The 16,407-nt window shown below is 43.4% G+C and overlaps 1 protein-coding gene across 4 annotated transcripts; it reads right to left on the bottom strand.

The window, feature by feature from the left end:
* Positions 1-610: 610 nt before the first annotated feature.
* On the bottom strand, positions 611-15,182 carry LOC128915167 (C-type lectin domain family 5 member A-like). 4 transcript variants are annotated; one of them, XM_054215181.1, is made up of 9 exons: positions 14,977-15,161; positions 13,595-13,663; positions 10,814-10,903; positions 5,855-5,920; positions 5,044-5,097; positions 4,798-4,940; positions 4,016-4,125; positions 3,237-3,404; positions 3,046-3,103 (listed from the first exon to the last, which is right to left on the bottom strand). In XM_054215181.1, the coding sequence occupies exons 1-8, from the start codon at positions 15,056-15,058 to the stop codon at positions 3,257-3,259; spliced, it is 762 nt and encodes a 253-aa protein (XP_054071156.1). In that variant the 5' UTR covers positions 15,059-15,161; the 3' UTR covers positions 3,046-3,103; positions 3,237-3,256. The 4 variants fall into 4 exon arrangements, with proteins under 4 accessions (XP_054071164.1, XP_054071182.1, XP_054071173.1 ...); XM_054215189.1 differs by lacking the exons at positions 3,237-3,404; positions 4,016-4,125 and having other exon boundaries at positions 611-3,103; positions 14,977-15,182; XM_054215207.1 differs by lacking the exon at positions 10,814-10,903 and having other exon boundaries at positions 2,961-3,404; positions 14,977-15,166.
* Positions 15,183-16,407: the final 1,225 nt, after the last annotated feature.

The following is a 16,407-nucleotide window of genomic DNA, read 5'->3' as shown; positions in this document are numbered from 1 at the left end:
TTTGTCACACACACATATTTTGTCTTCAGCATGTGCACAGCCACTTACCTCTGTTAATGCTTGCATGGAAATCGTGTTTCTATGTCAGCAGCATCACAGCTAAAAGCGGAGGGGACAACTCTTACCAACTAGAGAAGTGAGGCTGGAGGAACATCGTCCCAGTGACTGCGCAGAGTAAGCCAGTTAATCCACTAAAGACCACATTTTGCCTGAAACACAGTGGGCAATGGGTCTACGACAATAGGACGATTCCTGAGGAACACCTCTTGGAGGTGTCTCTCAGTCGCTGGTCCTTCTTGATAATGATCACCAATGGAGCCTGCCATGTGTCTAGGAGGTCGGCCTATTACGCTGAAACTCTCAGCCTGACCTATCCAAGTGACTGTCAGCCTATTGCTCAATGGCATAAAGAATTAAAACCAGCCATGTAATTGTCTGCAGGCACCAACCACAGAAGTTGGGTCTGGGTTGGTTTGGGACTCCTGCTCCGTGGCATCAGGATGAGACCCTGCCCAAGCCAGAGTTAGTGTGCAATGTTCCACTTTTTCCTTGCAGTGGGTGTGGCAAAAGATGATAAAAGAATCCCAAATGGCAAAGCTAAGGTTTATTTAAAAACTAAGACAACAAAATCAACAGAGCAATAACCCTTCCCAGACTGTATTTAGCACCCAACAAGCCATGACAACACGCCACCTCTCCTGTCCTGAGCGACACCGTAACAGATGGAGCCCAAGTTATGGACTAATTAACTGAACAGACTTTAATGGATATTTGAGTGGATATTGGAATCAACATTTGAGGGGGATGGCCTGTAGACTTAGGGGAATGACATCTGTGTTTATATCAAAGGATGGGGTGGGTGTTGATGATGGCATATGAGCATGATGCAAATGATAGGGAATAAGGGGTGGAGATTGTACTGGGCATGGCTGGGATGGAGTTAACTTTCTTCACAGCAGCCTGTACGGTGCAGTGTTTTGGATTTGTGGCTGAAACAGTTTTGATAACGCACTGATATTTGTCTGCTGCTGAACAGTGCTTCCACAGCATCAAGGCTTTCTTGTTTCCCTACTCTGCCCCCTGCCTCCGTCTGCCATGAGTAGGCAAGAAGGTGGGAGGAGAAACAGCCAGCACAGCTGACCCAAATTGACCAAAGTGGTTTTTTTCATACCATATAATGTCTTACTCATCAATGAAAGAAGGTGGGGGGAGGTTGGCTTTCAAGGTGGCTGTCGCTCAGAGACTGACTGGGCATCAGTTTGCTTGCGGGAGGGAGGGAGTGACTGCTTTTGCATCCCTTGGTTTTTTCCTCTTACTTTCACCCATGAAACTGGCTTAATCTCAAGCCATGGGTTTTCTCACTTCTGCTTTTCTTATTCTCTTTGCTTCCTTGCTGCTCTGGAATTTCACTGGGACTGACCTGTAGGAGCTGTCTGCTATTGAGGTTGTGATTTTTAACAGAGACAACCTTTTACAGAGTAAGGTTTATACATACACACATTTGACTTTGTCCTGTCAATCATATCCACATGGCAATGAGCATGGTTGCACTTTTCTAGAGGACCCAAATTAGAAGTATGTGTTAACCTTCACTTGTGGCTGCAGGGAAGACCAGTGCATGGCAAGGCTTTGAAGTGTCTCCTTGAGCACAGGCAGGGCTGAGAATGTATGGGTGTATAGGCATGTGTCTGTGAGAGATAGGATCTGTTTGTGATCACCCCTATCACCGAGGTTGGACTCCTATCACCTAACAGGGGCTGCCTGAAACTCAGGCGTCTGGTATGAGCAAGTCACCCAGACTCCTAATGTGTGGAAATGCAGGCTCCTCTAGAGAGGGATTCATGCAGTCTCCGACACCCACCTGGGGAAAGAACCATGTAGGATTGTCCATTGTCTCACAGACACTATGTTTTCTTCTCGGTTGCAAAACTTGAATTTTGCAATGCAAGAGAAGGAAATGAGAACGAGGAATTCAAGGTGTGTTGTGAGTGTTTGTGTTGTAAATAAAAGGAATTAAACTTAATGCACTAAGAAACAACGAAAGATACAGTACAAATCAAATGATTGAAAAGAAAAATGGCACCCTACTCTTACATGGTATTATCCTTATGGTCAAAAGCAACTTGTAAATTTCAAGCAGGAATCCTGAACTATTATGAATCAGCTAAAGTATTGACATGCTGTAAGAGTTCTCTCTCTCTCAAGATGAAATGCAGTGAGAATCCTGAGTGTGGCTATCTGTATGGTAAAGCTATTTGCCTATCAAAAATCTCTGCCACTGCAAATAGGGGGAGTGGTGATGGGTACTTCTGAGGACAGTTTTAGAGGAGATTTTTAAAATACCCTTGGATACAGCTTCTGTTCCTGCTCTTGAAGCTTCTTCTACATTTTCTCCTTTCTGACGCTCTCCATCAGTAATTTCTCAACGTACATCCTCATACAAAGCGGTTTGTTTCAGGATGAATTTCCTAAGAGCTTTATCTAGAATACACTGAGACAGGAAGAAACTGTTACAGAAACAGTCATGCGTTGCTCTTCTCGTATTATTGAACTTAATGACAAAAATCTTCATTGTCTGTGATAGATAGCTATAGAAAATTGTAATCTCTACATTTCACTGGCAACTCAGCGCAGTTTCACCTGCCACAGTCAGATCCATTTCCAAGGAACTTCCTAAACCACTAAGCAGTGATGCTATCCATGTTCTTATTAATCTGTAGGAATGTGCTTGTCTATAGGTACCTGTCCCTGTGGCTAATTTTCAGGTCTGGCATTGTCTCCTATCCCAGACTCCTGTCCTATATTGGAGTTGAGTATACTTTTGTCATCTAACAGGGTAGGAGAGCACCAGACAGTTCATTCACAGTATCCAGTTGAATTACAGCACAGCTGAAATTGCTGCTTTCAGGTTTTCAATTTGAAATAAGAAAGAGAGAAAGAAAAGAAAGTCAGAATCTTCATCCTTATTGGCTTGTGTCCGGGCTATTTTTGAAATATCATTGAAAATGAATGATATTGCTTCTACTAGCCATGCTCTGTGCTGTATAATGTGTGGAAATGCAGGCTCCTCTAGAGGGGGATTCATGCAGTCTCCGACACCCACCTGGGGAAAGAACATGCTAAGCTTGGCAAGGTGTCTAGAGGGAGCCTGTGAGACCCTTTGACTAGATTTTTAGACGGCTAAAGATAAAGGAGAGAAATCCCATCTGCCGTTCCTGCAGGAAGCTGGGGATGACCTGCCTGAACCCTATTGCGTTCAGTTCTCCTTCTGCTCTTCTAAAAGATTTGCAGCTTTCTCACACATATTTTGTGTTGTTGAGGATCCATCACAAGATGCAGTTTCTACTTTTTCATGTCCAATGACAGTACAGAAATAGTCAGTAAAGTCTCCTTCTATATTAAACCTGAAAAGGGAGAGAAAGGCAGATTTAGTTGCCTTCCTAACTTATCTGGATGCAATGCAGTCACTATCACTTCCATGAAAGACACTGTGGCACCTGGCCTTGCTGCTAAATTATATTATTGTCATAATATGTGGGATTAGAAGCTGCTTTCTTGGAGTCTCCCTCCCATTCTTTAATTTTCTCCCCCGGACCCCAACAGAAGTATATGGGCTAGGCTTTCCCTCCAGAGGCCTTCCCCTTCTTTGGTAGCCTCCGTTCCGTGGTGCTGACATCACACTGTCTCTTGTCCCTCCATCCCATATCCTTTCTTTCCCCACTGAACTCCATCTAGTCAGATGCCTCCTTTCCCACCACAACTACAGCTGTGTCCTCTCTTGCCTTCCTGCTGTGACCTGCCTGTGGTCCCACTGGTGACTTGCAGGCCCCTTGGCATAGGGAGGACACAGGACAGCACAGGGATGTGCTGAAGCACCTGAATCTCAAGGAATCTGGTTGCTACAAATTGCAGGTCCTGATCTCTCTTGTACTCCCTGGTTTTGGCTCTTGATATTTATTTTTTTTCCTACTGTTTCCAGGTGTTACATGACAGTGACTTGCTGGAATAAGCTTACATGTCTGTGCTATGTTCCATGTTGTTAATCCACTTCCACTTCTTCTCGCTCTCAGAGTATGTGAGACCAAGAAAGTAGTAATTAGCTTTTGATCGTAACACAAGGTAATCCTAGAAAGGAAATGAACAATGGGAATACATTGAAATTATGTTTTCTTCACCAGAGGTACACAGAAAGCTTAGTGCAAAATCCCCAGCTTTCTGTGGAAAGTACAGTGTGCATCCAGCCACACCATCTCTTTCCACAGCTTCAGAGGCTGAATTTTTCCATTTTTATTTGATCTCATCCCTCTTCCTGGGGCTTCTTAAGAATAGATTAAATAGAAAAATTACACAACTGTGATACCATTAAAGCTATACATTGTAATTCACCAGGCGTGACTTGATACCTAGAGACACTGTTCTATTCTGATTGTGATGGGAAAGCCCTTTCTGTTTTTGTCAAAGCAATGGATCTCACAAAGAAGTGTCTGTTCGACTTGCTTGGTCTTGGTTTGTGTGCTAAATCTCTTGAAAACATAAGTTAGCTGGGCAGACACTTTGCTCTTCCCACGGGAGCATGCTTGCAGAGAGAAGCTTCTGGATGGAGGACTTCAACCACCAAGATGCGTCTTACTGTGAAGGTGTTTGGTACCATCCAGAGGGGCCTGGTGTATAGGGGGCTAGCAGTAGATTATGGACCCGCAAGGACATCTAACATGAGAAGACACAAGTGTAACCCGTCAGCCCTTTGGCGTACAGGTCAGGCAACCCTAGAAGCAGCCCCCTGAGTTCAGATCTCACCAGTTCATCCTTGGTGTCAATGACCACCAGGTCTGAATTCATGTCAGTACATTCTTTACGGGAGGCATTCCAGTCTTTGGTTTCCTGCGTTTGAAAGAAGTAGTAGCATTTTTCCCCATGTTTTTCCCAGTTTCGGGGGCAGCCTGCAGGACGGGAGAAGAGGTGTGGAAAAATCCATGTTCACACAAACAAAAGGACGCCATTACAAAAGAAAGGTAAGAGAGGAAGTCACAGCCAGAAAAGTACCTGTGCGTTTCTGCTTGTCATTTTCACTCGACCACTGGGGATGCGTGCCAGTCTCTGTAGAAAATACCAGTCCAAGAGTCACTAAGCATGAATCACAGAAGTGGAATCACAGATAACATTATCCAGTCTTTTAAATCCTTGCTCAGGAGATAAAGAGAAATGGTCAGAGCAAAAAGCAGTTTTCAGTTTGCAAACCTCTGATTTGCCTGCTGCAAAATATGGTAAAAGTGCTGCTATTGAATGAAAAAACATTTCTCTCCGTTGCCAGGGAGGGTACTGGAAGGAACAGAGAATGGGACCTGGGAAGCGAGGTAGGGACTGCGTGATACAGTTTTGTTGGTTTTCCAGCAGCTCGTAAACAGCAAAAGGGAATTGCACTTAGTTAAAAGGCTAAGAATGGAGGGGGTTTTGGAAAGCAGTGTATGTACTTTGATCCATCATGCTCACTACAGTGCTGTGATACCAAAGGGATTGTTATATTCATGTCTGTTCACATACCCATGGGCTCTTCTGCGCTAGCGTGAGAGAGTAATCAGTTGTTCCCTCTGAAACAGTAATGCAGTGCTGCCCAAGCACTACTTTTAAGGAAGGTGAAAATGTGAAATGTTTCTGGCCTTGAGAGCTCGTCCTGTGACTGTACGGGATAAGGTTATTTATTCCTGATATGTCAGATTGTTTCTTTGTTTGTTTGTTTTTCTTCTGAACAAAATCTAGACACTCTCCCTTCCCCCCACCCCCCACCCCCCTTCTCTTAAAAGGCAATCCATCAGGCTTCTGGACACTGTCTTTTGAATGACAGAGGGTTACCGACCTCGTGCATCTTCAGAGTTGTTGGAGAACGCTTTTGAGTCAGCTGGGCTGCTTGCCGTTGGACGGTCTGGAAAGAAGAGTAGAATTTCTGCTTTGAATGTCTGACCATTTTGCCACACACGGTCATAGCTCTTCTGGACCTCTTTGACCCCCACCATCACCCCACACAGAATGCCTACTCCTCTCATTTTTGTCCCTCTATTGAAAAAACTCCAAAACTGTAGTACCATATGATTTGCTCCATAACCAGATTTGCAAAGAACCTAATGCTGAAACTTAACCAAAAAAAAAATCAGAATAGCAGTAAATGCACAGTATGTCCAGTACACGTAGAGGATTTGTATGGTATTTGTACAGTATGTACTCTATAATGTGGAGTATACAAGTAACTATAGCAATAAGAAATAAGAGCCATCTTTGAGAGATCAGTGCTCAAGCCAATCTGTTCTTGGTTAAGCATGCTGCCACACAGCTTGGAGCTGCAGTCCCAGTCTGCTCCTACTCCAGACAGCTGGGATGAGATATTCAGGCAGAGCACAGCTGTGCCCCAGCTGGAAGCTGGTCTAACAGTGTTGCTTCCCCAGAGCAAAGTGAGACAATGGTGTTCATTCGAGGTTTTAAAGCAGATACCCAGGCTGAAATAGCCTTGATTTTCCTCTTTCTTCTGACACAGCGCTTGTGAGGGATTTGTGCTTCACAGGAGGCTTCTGACTCCCATAAAAAGGGAGCCTGGAGGGAGGCCTACAACTTCCTTTTTGTCATCTGATGACAAGCTAGACTGCATGAATTTATCACAGAGGAATAGGGAAAGAAAATTTTTGAGAGGGTGAAGAAAATAGCTGACGTCTCAGACGAACTAAACTTAGTTTACTGGAGAAGCTTATGTGATTTGTGTGTGTTTTTCCTATCTTCTCAGGGCTTTGGTTTTATCAGTTTAGAAACTGTTCACGGATCACTCACAGTTAGGCTAAAGGAGGATGATGTTGATCCAGATGGCTCTGTGTAGCAGTGAGGAGGAAGGGATGAATAATAAGAGTAAAGAAACATTAAACTAAAAGTTGTATGGGTAGAATTCTTATACTTGAAACCAACTTTGATAAATTCCTTGTAAAGCAGAATATATAAGTTCTGAGAAAGAACTTATATATATAAGTTCTTATATATATATATATATATATATAAAAGATCTGAGAAATTTGTACCAGAACAGCACGGAGCATGAAAGAACTGACATCTCTGCAGACTTCATACCAGAGGCAAACGGTAAAAGAAACAGAATATGAAAGGAAGAACTTTGTTTACAAGCAGTAAGCTCAAAAATAAGATGAGGGAAAAGAAGTGGAGTGGCAGTTAAATTGGATGACACCTCGTCTCTTCTGGACATTGCAAGTTGGTAGTGAAAGGATGACGTACTAGCCCAGAGCATCCAAACTGCAATTGTCAACAAGGAAGGTGACAATCCTGAGCTCTTATGTGGGGTAGCACCACTTGCCTTGTACCTATGCATCCTTACAGATGCAAGACCCTATAGGGCAGTAGGAACGATACTTTGGAAGGGGCTCATCCCACCAGAGTGTAGCCATAACTGTGCTGACACAAAGTGACTATTGAGTTTGAAAGATGAGCACCTCTGCTACAGAGAATCCTTTTTTGCCTTGTACCCACCTCTGGCAAAAAAAAAGAATTGTTATTTTAACATAAATGTAGCTCCATGATCTTGCCAGGCTCAGAGGTGAAACTGACCAGCCTGTATTTCCCCGGCTCTTCCCTTTTTCAGTTTTTGAAAATGAATGTTATATTTCCCCTTTCCAGTCAGCAGGAACTTTACCGGACTGCCACAGCTTCTCAAGTATGATGGATGATGGCTTAGCAAGTTCATCCACCTGTTTCCTCGGCACCTGCAGATGCATCTCATCCAGTCCCATGGATTTGTGCACCTTGAGGTTCCTCAGATGGTCTCGAGCTTCGTCATCTTCTACGGTGGCCAGTACCTCGTTCTCCCTGTCCTTGCCTTTGCCTTCTGTGACTTGGACGTTGTGGATAGACCACTTACCGGTGAAGACTGAGGCAAAAAGTCATTGAGTACCTCAGCCTTCTCCATTTTCCTGGGTAACCAGGTCTCCTGTTTCTTTCTGGAGAGGGCCCACGTTGTCCCTTGTCTTCCTTTCATCACTGATGTACCTGTAGAAGCTTTTCTTGTTGCCCTTGACGTCCCTGGCCAGATTTACTTCTATCAGGGCTTTAGACTTCCTCTTTGTTGGGGTGTATTGCTCCTGAGATTGGAGGAGCTGATCGCTGAATATTAACCAGCTTTCCTGGGCCCCTCTTCCCTCTGGGTCTTCTTCCCATGCCAATCATGTACCTGAAGAGGCCTCTGTCCTTCCTAAAGAGCCTGTATCCTTCCATTCCAACACTCCAGTCACAGGAGCCATCCCACCACATCTCCGTGATGCCAGCAAGATCATAGCCCTGCAGGTGTGTGCACGTCTCTGTCTCCTCCTGATTATTCTCCATGCTACGGGCATTTGCATGGAGGCAGGACCATTTCATTTCAGAAGATGAAAAAGCTGGGTTTTGCATATAGCTCAAGATTTCCTCCTGGAATATTGCCACCTTGAACTCTGATATCCGCCTGAGAGATTCAGAGAGCAGCACTAGTGAAAACGTGTGTGCACGTCTCTGTCTCCTCCTGATTATTCTCCATGCTACGGGCATTTGCGTAGAGGCAGGACCATTTCATTTCAGAAGATGAAGAAGCTGGGTTTTGCATATAGCCTGAGACTGTGGGTGGAAGCTTGAAGTACTGCTCGTAAAGGTACCCTGAAGTCCTTAGTGTATAATAGTACCAAATACCGGTACTAAAACTACCTCACGTAATTCTAAAGCATGTATTTCTGTGAAAAATTAGAAATGAATGCATTGTGTGAATGCATTACAAAAATGAACAGCACCCTCCTGATTCTCCTACTGGGTGGAAATCAATTTACAGCACGGAAATGGTGGCTCAAGATTTCCTCCTGGAATATTGCCACCTTGAACTCTGAAATCCGCCTGAGAGATTCAGAGAGCAGCACTAGTGAAAACGGCTGAAAGGCACCAAAAGCTAACAAAGCAAGAATTCTTTTGTAATTGGAGCAACTTAGCACTGAATTTTATGGTGCTTTAGTCATATGCTAACTGGGAACAGCAAGGTTTTCTTTGCCTTTCACTGAATCCCTAGAGCAAGAAGAGAAAATGAAACAGAAAAATCAGTTTGAAATGGTATGTTTTTCATGCATGCATTAGTATGCCTTTATCTTGAGGCTGGATATCAGCTCCCGGTTTCAGAAAAGAGCACAATTTAATGCATAGGAAGGAGCATTTGAAACAAAGTCAGACTTGCCTGTTCTTGAAAGACCAGCTCATGAACTGCAGGGACATTTTTTTACTTACTAGAAGATACATTTTTCTCACAAGGAAACAGAAAATAGTATCAATCTACTATAAAAATCATAAAAATTTCTGGTTGGGTTCCACTGGGTACAATTGTTGTCATTTTTGTGAACGCAAGTGGAAGATGCCTTCTGGCCTGCAGAGCTCTTGTATGATGGAGCAATATCAAGAGGTGACAGTTTAGCTCATTTAAGGAAGCTGTTTGTCAGCAGTGGTATCTTTGGCAAAACAAAACCACACGGAAAACTCATATAAAATTAAAATCTAGAAATCAAACAGGAAAAATGGCAACAGTTAACATCTGGAGTACAAGTGAAAACTGTATGCTATTGAAATTCAAAATTAATTTGATCTAGATCTCAATTTTCTTAGGAGCATTTTTTCGGTTCACTGAGGCAGTACTGAAACCAACAAAGTACCTGTAACTGAAGCAGCCCTGAATCAAAGTCTAATGACTCCTCATTCAACTCCAGATTTAAAGCTCTATTAAATGCTGGTAATTTCACCTTGTTATGTTGTGCTGGCTTAGGTTTTGGGGTCTTTTTCAATTTTTCCCTTCCTGCCGTGTTTTACATTTATAAAGGCCAGAGCACCATCAGGCATCTGTTCTTTATCCTCTGCCCTGAGAAAGAAAAAAACACTGACTTCCCCCAACCATGGAATTTTTTAAGTTCCATGGATCAAAGGTTTCAGCATGTCCTCACAAAGAGTTTCTCCGTGTGCATCTCTGAGTCGGTGGCAACCTCTGGGACTTGGTGCGATTGATAGTGGAAGCCTCCTAAGCTTGCTGAGCTATTAAAGGACGAAAAGAAACATGCAACCACGCGTGAATTTTAAAAATGATTCCTTGAACATATTCAAAGGAAAGCACCACATGGCTCTCGGAAAATTTGTTGTTTTTTTTTTTTTTTTCCCCAATGGTTATCTCCATTTGTTTGAGCTTTCTTGCTAAAGAAAACTTTATATCTTTTTATGTAGTTGAAAGATTCTTATGGACTCAGTGATATACATGGAGAGAGACCTACTACTCGGCTTTTATTTGAGTAAAGTGCAAACAACTTCCTTTAAGTTGTGACTTAGCTACCTCTACCTCTTTGCTAAGCCACCTCTTAGCTACTTGAGCTTTTATTAATATTTGGTGAAAGATTTTTGGTGTTATGGATATCTTGGTGACATGATAGAAGATCATGGCTTTGAAATATTTTCATGGATAGCAAACATAATACTCATAGGCATTGTCTAATCTTGACTTGCTTCTTCAAAACATTTGTATAATAAATTACATACTGTTTGAACATTGTCATTTTTTTAATTGGGCTTGGGCTTTTTTTCTTTTGGAATTTTAAACTTTCAAGCCACTCGACCCTTACAGGTTTCCTCTTACAGCCACAGTTGGCTAAAAACTCCTGTCCTTTGCCTTCAAACCAGCCTTCTGCTGCTACTGGTTTTGGATGTCATGATTTAGATGTCAGTGCGTGGGGGAGAGTCACAAACTAATTACAGTTATTACATTTTTAGCAGGACTTACACATGAGTATCAGACACACTGCCAAGACAAGTAGGAGAATTATCACAGCAACAAATACAGCGACACGTGTTCTGGAGGAACAGCTTTTACCTACAGACAGACGGAAAAAATCAAGATTAGGGCAACAACTGGAAAAGGAACCCTTCATCTTCATTCACAGATGCCCTTTTCAGGCTCACACTGAGATTACTCTTTCAAGTTAAGCAAAGCCCTTCGGTGCTGTCCCTTCAGATGTTTGTTCTTGTGGTAGATATGCTGTGCACACACGGTTTTTTCCATCACAGATATTCACCATGAACCCTTCTGCCATTGCCTGGAATACTTTAGTAAATTCCACTGCACTTATTACTGGAGTAACATGCTCACTGGGATCCTTATCTCCCCTTCCAAAATTGTATGAAAGCAAAACCCAATCAACCTACCCGATACAGGTCCTGGCTGGTTATACTTCTCAACAAAGCAGATTTTTCAGAGGAGCTGAACTGTCTCCTCTTTCTGTTTTGACTGTTCTTTATGGACTTTTGTTCAGGGGATCCTTGCAATATTCATTAGTCTGCCAACTCAGTGGGTAGCGGCCGGGTGCTATAGAGCACAAGCAGTTCCAAGAGGGGACAAACAGTGTGTTCGGTGGCTGACCGGACTCATCAGACACTGAATTAAAAGGTCAAGGAGAACTTTCCATCTCTTCCTGCTTCACGTATCGGCCAGAGTATTTACTTACCCTGTCTGCTGTCTTTGAAGTTTATGGTGCATTGCGGTTGGAATTACTGAAACGCCAAGAAGCTGTCACACCTAGTGTACTATTGAACTAGACTGATTTTAAACCAGATGAAGGCACTGAAGATGAACTCTGTGCTGTCAGGTTTTCTGCCTGAGGAGGTTTGGTCAGGAAACGGTTGCACCCCGAAAACATGTTGATGGCACTAACCAACAAATCCATTGGAAAGGTGCAAACCGTCTACCGAGACCCTAGTCCACGTGGTTACCAACGAGACCGGGAAGGGTGGAGAGAAATTTCAGTGGCAAAATGGAATCATCTAGGAAGGAAGTTGGTGACCGGGAATCCTAAGGTGGCAAATCTGAAACGGTCCCAGTGCCCTGTGCAGGGCTGAAGGGAGAAATGAAAAGGCAGCATTTTAGCCCCTGGCTGAGAAGATGGGGTAAGGATCTAGAATTCTGGTTCTTGAGGAATTTGGGACACATCTGGTGCAGTGTGTCCAACCACTCTGGAGGAACAGATTTCATTTTGACTGTAAGGGAGTCAAGATGATGGACATGACTTCTAGAAGGTTTTACGTAACTTTTGACATTAGTAATAACCAGCTGGTAAGGGCTGATGGTTGTAAGTAACTCTTCAAATGAAGAAAGGGAAGCTGATAGAGGCTAAAGAGCAGTTTAGGGTGATATTGCCATTACATGTGACTTCAAAACCACTGTGTCCTCAGGAGAAGGAAAGGTCAGAGTGTAGAAACAGTCAAGCAGAAGATGCAAAACTGACTCTCATTTAAATAAAGCCTTAAGAAGCACATAACAGCTATAGAACACCTCATTGTACACATATCCTAGAGGTCTGAAAAATGAGATGGGAAAACCTGGAATGTCCCATCCTAGTCTAAAATAGTCAGATGTCAGGTACCTGAAAATGGGTGGCTTCTGCCATCTGGGATACCCCCAGGTATCAGGTAACTGCACAGACCTGGAAGTTGTTACACAGGACCTCCAAGAATCTGTGGCCTTCCCAATTTGCATACTGAAGCCAGACTGAACGTCCTGATGCTTCCCAGATGGCTCTGGACACCTGTGGTTGGGTAAGTGAACAGCATCCCAATATGCTATGTGTGTGAGGAAGTGGTTAAAAGGAAGAGAGGCATCATAGTACTAGAACAAATTAGGAAAAATAGAGCACTAACAGGTAAAAGAGGGGAACTACAGGCAGGAGAGGGCGCTTATTAAAAAGAAGCTAAAAAGGGCTGCTATGAGAGAATGAAATCCTTACAGGCAGACCATATATTATTGAAGGACAACAAGACATATGGCCCAAATAAAAAAATGGACATACCAACAACTTCCAAGAGTTGTTTCACACCAGGTGTGAGACAGCTGGATTACTAATGCTGTTTTGTAATCCCACTCTTAAAGATATCTTTGCATTCGGGGACTAGAAGGTAACAGATCTAGTGGGAATTAAAAATAAAAAAATAAAAAAGTTCTAGAGGAGGTCTGTGAACTTCAAGTCTTCTGTCCTGACCACACAGTCAGAGAGTCCTTTAGGTTGGAAATGACCTTTCCAGATCACCAAGTCCAACTTCCTTGCTCAAGCAGCATCAGCTAGAGCAGGTTGTCCTGGACCACATACACTCAGGGTTTGAATATCTCCTAGGATGAGGACTCTACAACCTCAGCTTTAGAAATTATTCAGAAGGAAAATGAACAAAAATCAGGGATGTTTTGTCAGCTGCATGGTTTTATAAATCCATGATTCGCCTCTGCCTTCAATGGTGCATGCAGGTCTACTACTCCTATTTCAAAAAGCATATAGAAAAAAGTTCAGAGAGGGGAAGCAGTAAATGGTGGTGTAGACTAGGCTCCTGCAGTATGGAAAAGAGTTGACAAGAAGAAGCTATGTCAGAGTTATATAAAACCCTGAGTGTCATGGTGATAACTGTATCTTCCTGTCTCACATACAGCTTTATATCACTACATTTTTCGAAAATATGGAACAGCCTCCTCTCCTCTAATTCTTTAAATTCATAGCAGTTTAGCAGACAGCTAAATACTCACCAGACGATGTGTAGCTAGCAGGAACTTTTGTATCTAGGGATTGCACTTTCACTTCTGCATATGTAGAACCTAAAACCAGGCAAAAATAACAGAGAGCAGAGGAAGTTGAGAAACAACTTAAATGGAACAAAAATGAATGAAATGATGAGAAATGATAAACACATGACAGCAACTGATTTATAGGACTGTGTTTAACTATGCCCGAATAATATTTTTGTCCATTGCAGTCACACCTTGCTACAGGACTTGCTCCAGGCAGATAATAACAGAGGAGACACGGGCACATGCACACGCATTTTAAATCTAAACAGAAGTGGAGAAAACTGTCTAAGGTTGTCTGCTTATCTTATTCAATTCACATCCACACATGAGTGCTGTGAATGACTACAACGTCAAAGCAAATCTGAAAACTGCAGATCATGCTAAACTCGAAGGGGGTAACTAGTCGATGAGGAGATGGTGAAAAAAGTGAAAACTATTCTAACATCTGCAGATAATAAATGCAAATGAGTATGGAAGAAAGCATGCGGGGAAGGAAGGAAGGTAGGGCAGGACAGATAAAAAGTGAGCAGAAAGAAATATGATGTTGCAATTTTATGAACCATTCAAAGTCATCCTGATGTACAGCACTGAGCCCGTTTCTTTCTATCACCTGCAGAGTTAACGTCTTCTATGAGTTTAAGTGCCTTCTTCTGGCTTATGAAATTAATTTCATTCCTCTGTGAATACTCATTTGATCCAGGGAATGCACTATCAAACAGAAAACAGCAAACTGCAGGAAAAAGAAAAGAACACAGAAGCCAGTGTTTGAACTCTTTTTTTATAAGAAATGTGTAATCCCTGGGAAATAGTATGCATAAATAAAATGAACACATGGAAGAAAGGAGTCGATGGGGGTTTTCCAGAAAGGCATAAGCAGAGAAGCTTAAAAGTGCTGTAGATAATTAGGAGATAAGGAAGCTACTACCATCTGCAGAGGCTGCAAACCTACAAGATAAGAACAGTTAACGGCCTGCCCAGAGGCAGACAAAGAATCTAATGAGGAATAAGAAGACCCCAGACCATAAATTACCATTGGACCAAGGGGTGCACGCAAGTCGCGTGAAGAGTGCGTGAAGGGCAGATGCATAGAGAGATTGTAAGGGTGTAATTGCTCAGGAATGTCTTTGTTCTGGGGCCCTCTCCGCAGGCACCCAGCTCGAGCGGTCCTTGCTGCTGTACTACTCAAATAAATTCTCTGGGGGAGGGAATTATTGCCTGAGACTCTGCTATGGGAAACCTAGCGTGGAGAAAAACTTTTTTAACACACGACACTCACTCAAAAGATGTGGGAGGGAGGCTGAAGAGCACAAAGAAAGCTCAGTGCAGACTGATTGACCTACCTTGGACATCAGTGACCTTCTGCAGCCTGGGCCTGGTTGATTCAGTCAAGTTCAAGTCAGCATAAATGAGATTTTCTGACATTCTTGCTCCCCCTTCTTGTTTCCTCTCGCTGCTGTTTTTAAAATGGTACTCCGGACTGATAACAACTCATAGCTCCCGCCCCTCTCTAACCTTCAGGAGGAAGTTCTTTGCTCTTTCTTTCATTCGGAAACTCGCACTGAGAAGGGGAACCTACTTCTAATTGATCTTTTGATAGTAGCATGTTAAATGTAAGGTGGTGACCTTGATGTGGTCACCTTCGTCGGGAAGTGGTTCTGGCATTAGTAGTACTTTGAGTTTCCAAATCTTGACACCTAGCCCCGCCCTTCCTCCCTTTGTATTTGGAAAGGACTAGTTTTTTTACATGAAGTGTAAAGGGGAAGAAACATAGAGAGCTTCAGAAGTCAGCACCAGGAAGCAGAGTGAAGCTCTCAGGGTGGACCCATGGCACGTCATGGGGAGAGCCCTGTGGAGTCCAGAGGCAGCACTCTCAAAAGCAGACATCTGAAAGGAGGACACATTTCCCCAATCCATAGAGAAAGGTACGGAATGCTGCTGAAACAGGACCCTGCCTAATGTGCAAAGGCAGCAACTAGAATGGGTTAGCAATTAGTCAGGTTAGTAGTTAGTTTAGGTTTTAAAGAAGACAACCCCTAGGCTACCCAGCTTTTGAATTGGCGCATGACTAATGCTTTCATAGAGCAGGAGATGGCAGCTAGGTGGACACTGCGCTGTGAATCATTGTTAGAGGAAATATCCTAGCTCATAGCAGCATTTGCCAATTGAAAATGCCAGGTTTAGCCTTTTGCTGATGGCAGATGTAATCTGGCTGCCATGGAAGCTCGATCACCCAGCCTGATGTGTCGGTCGACAGCAGCTCAATATGTGTCAGCAGTGTGCCCTGGCAGCCAAGAGGGCAAATTGCATCCTGGCGTGCATCAAACACAGCATAAGCAGCCGGTCAAAGGAGGTGGTCATCCCGCTGTGTTCAGAGATGGTGCAGCCTCACCTTGAATACAGTGCGCGGTTCTGGGCCGGTGTGGTTCAACCCCAGCTGTCAACTAAGCACCACACAGACACTGCCTCCCGCCCTCCCGCAGTGGCCTGGGGGAGAGAACTGGGAGAGTAAAAGTGAGAAACCGCGTGGGTTGAGACAAAGACAGTTGGACAGGTAAAGCAAAAGTCACGCACGCAAGCAAAGCAAACCAAGGAATTCACTCACTGCGTCACATTGTCAGGCAGGTGTTCAGCCAGGTCTGTGAAAGCAGGGCTCCTTCACGTAGTATGGTTGTTTGGGAAGACAAAATGCCATCATTCTGAACATATCCCTTTTCTTGTTCCCTCAGCTTTATATGGCTGAGCATGATGTCATACAGTATGGAATATCCCTT

This window comes from Rissa tridactyla, chromosome 1 (assembly GCF_028500815.1).
Source record: "Rissa tridactyla isolate bRisTri1 chromosome 1, bRisTri1.patW.cur.20221130, whole genome shotgun sequence".
In the NCBI taxonomy this organism is placed as follows: Eukaryota; Metazoa; Chordata; class Aves; order Charadriiformes; family Laridae; genus Rissa; species Rissa tridactyla.
This window is presented reverse-complemented; position numbering and strand designations above follow the sequence as displayed.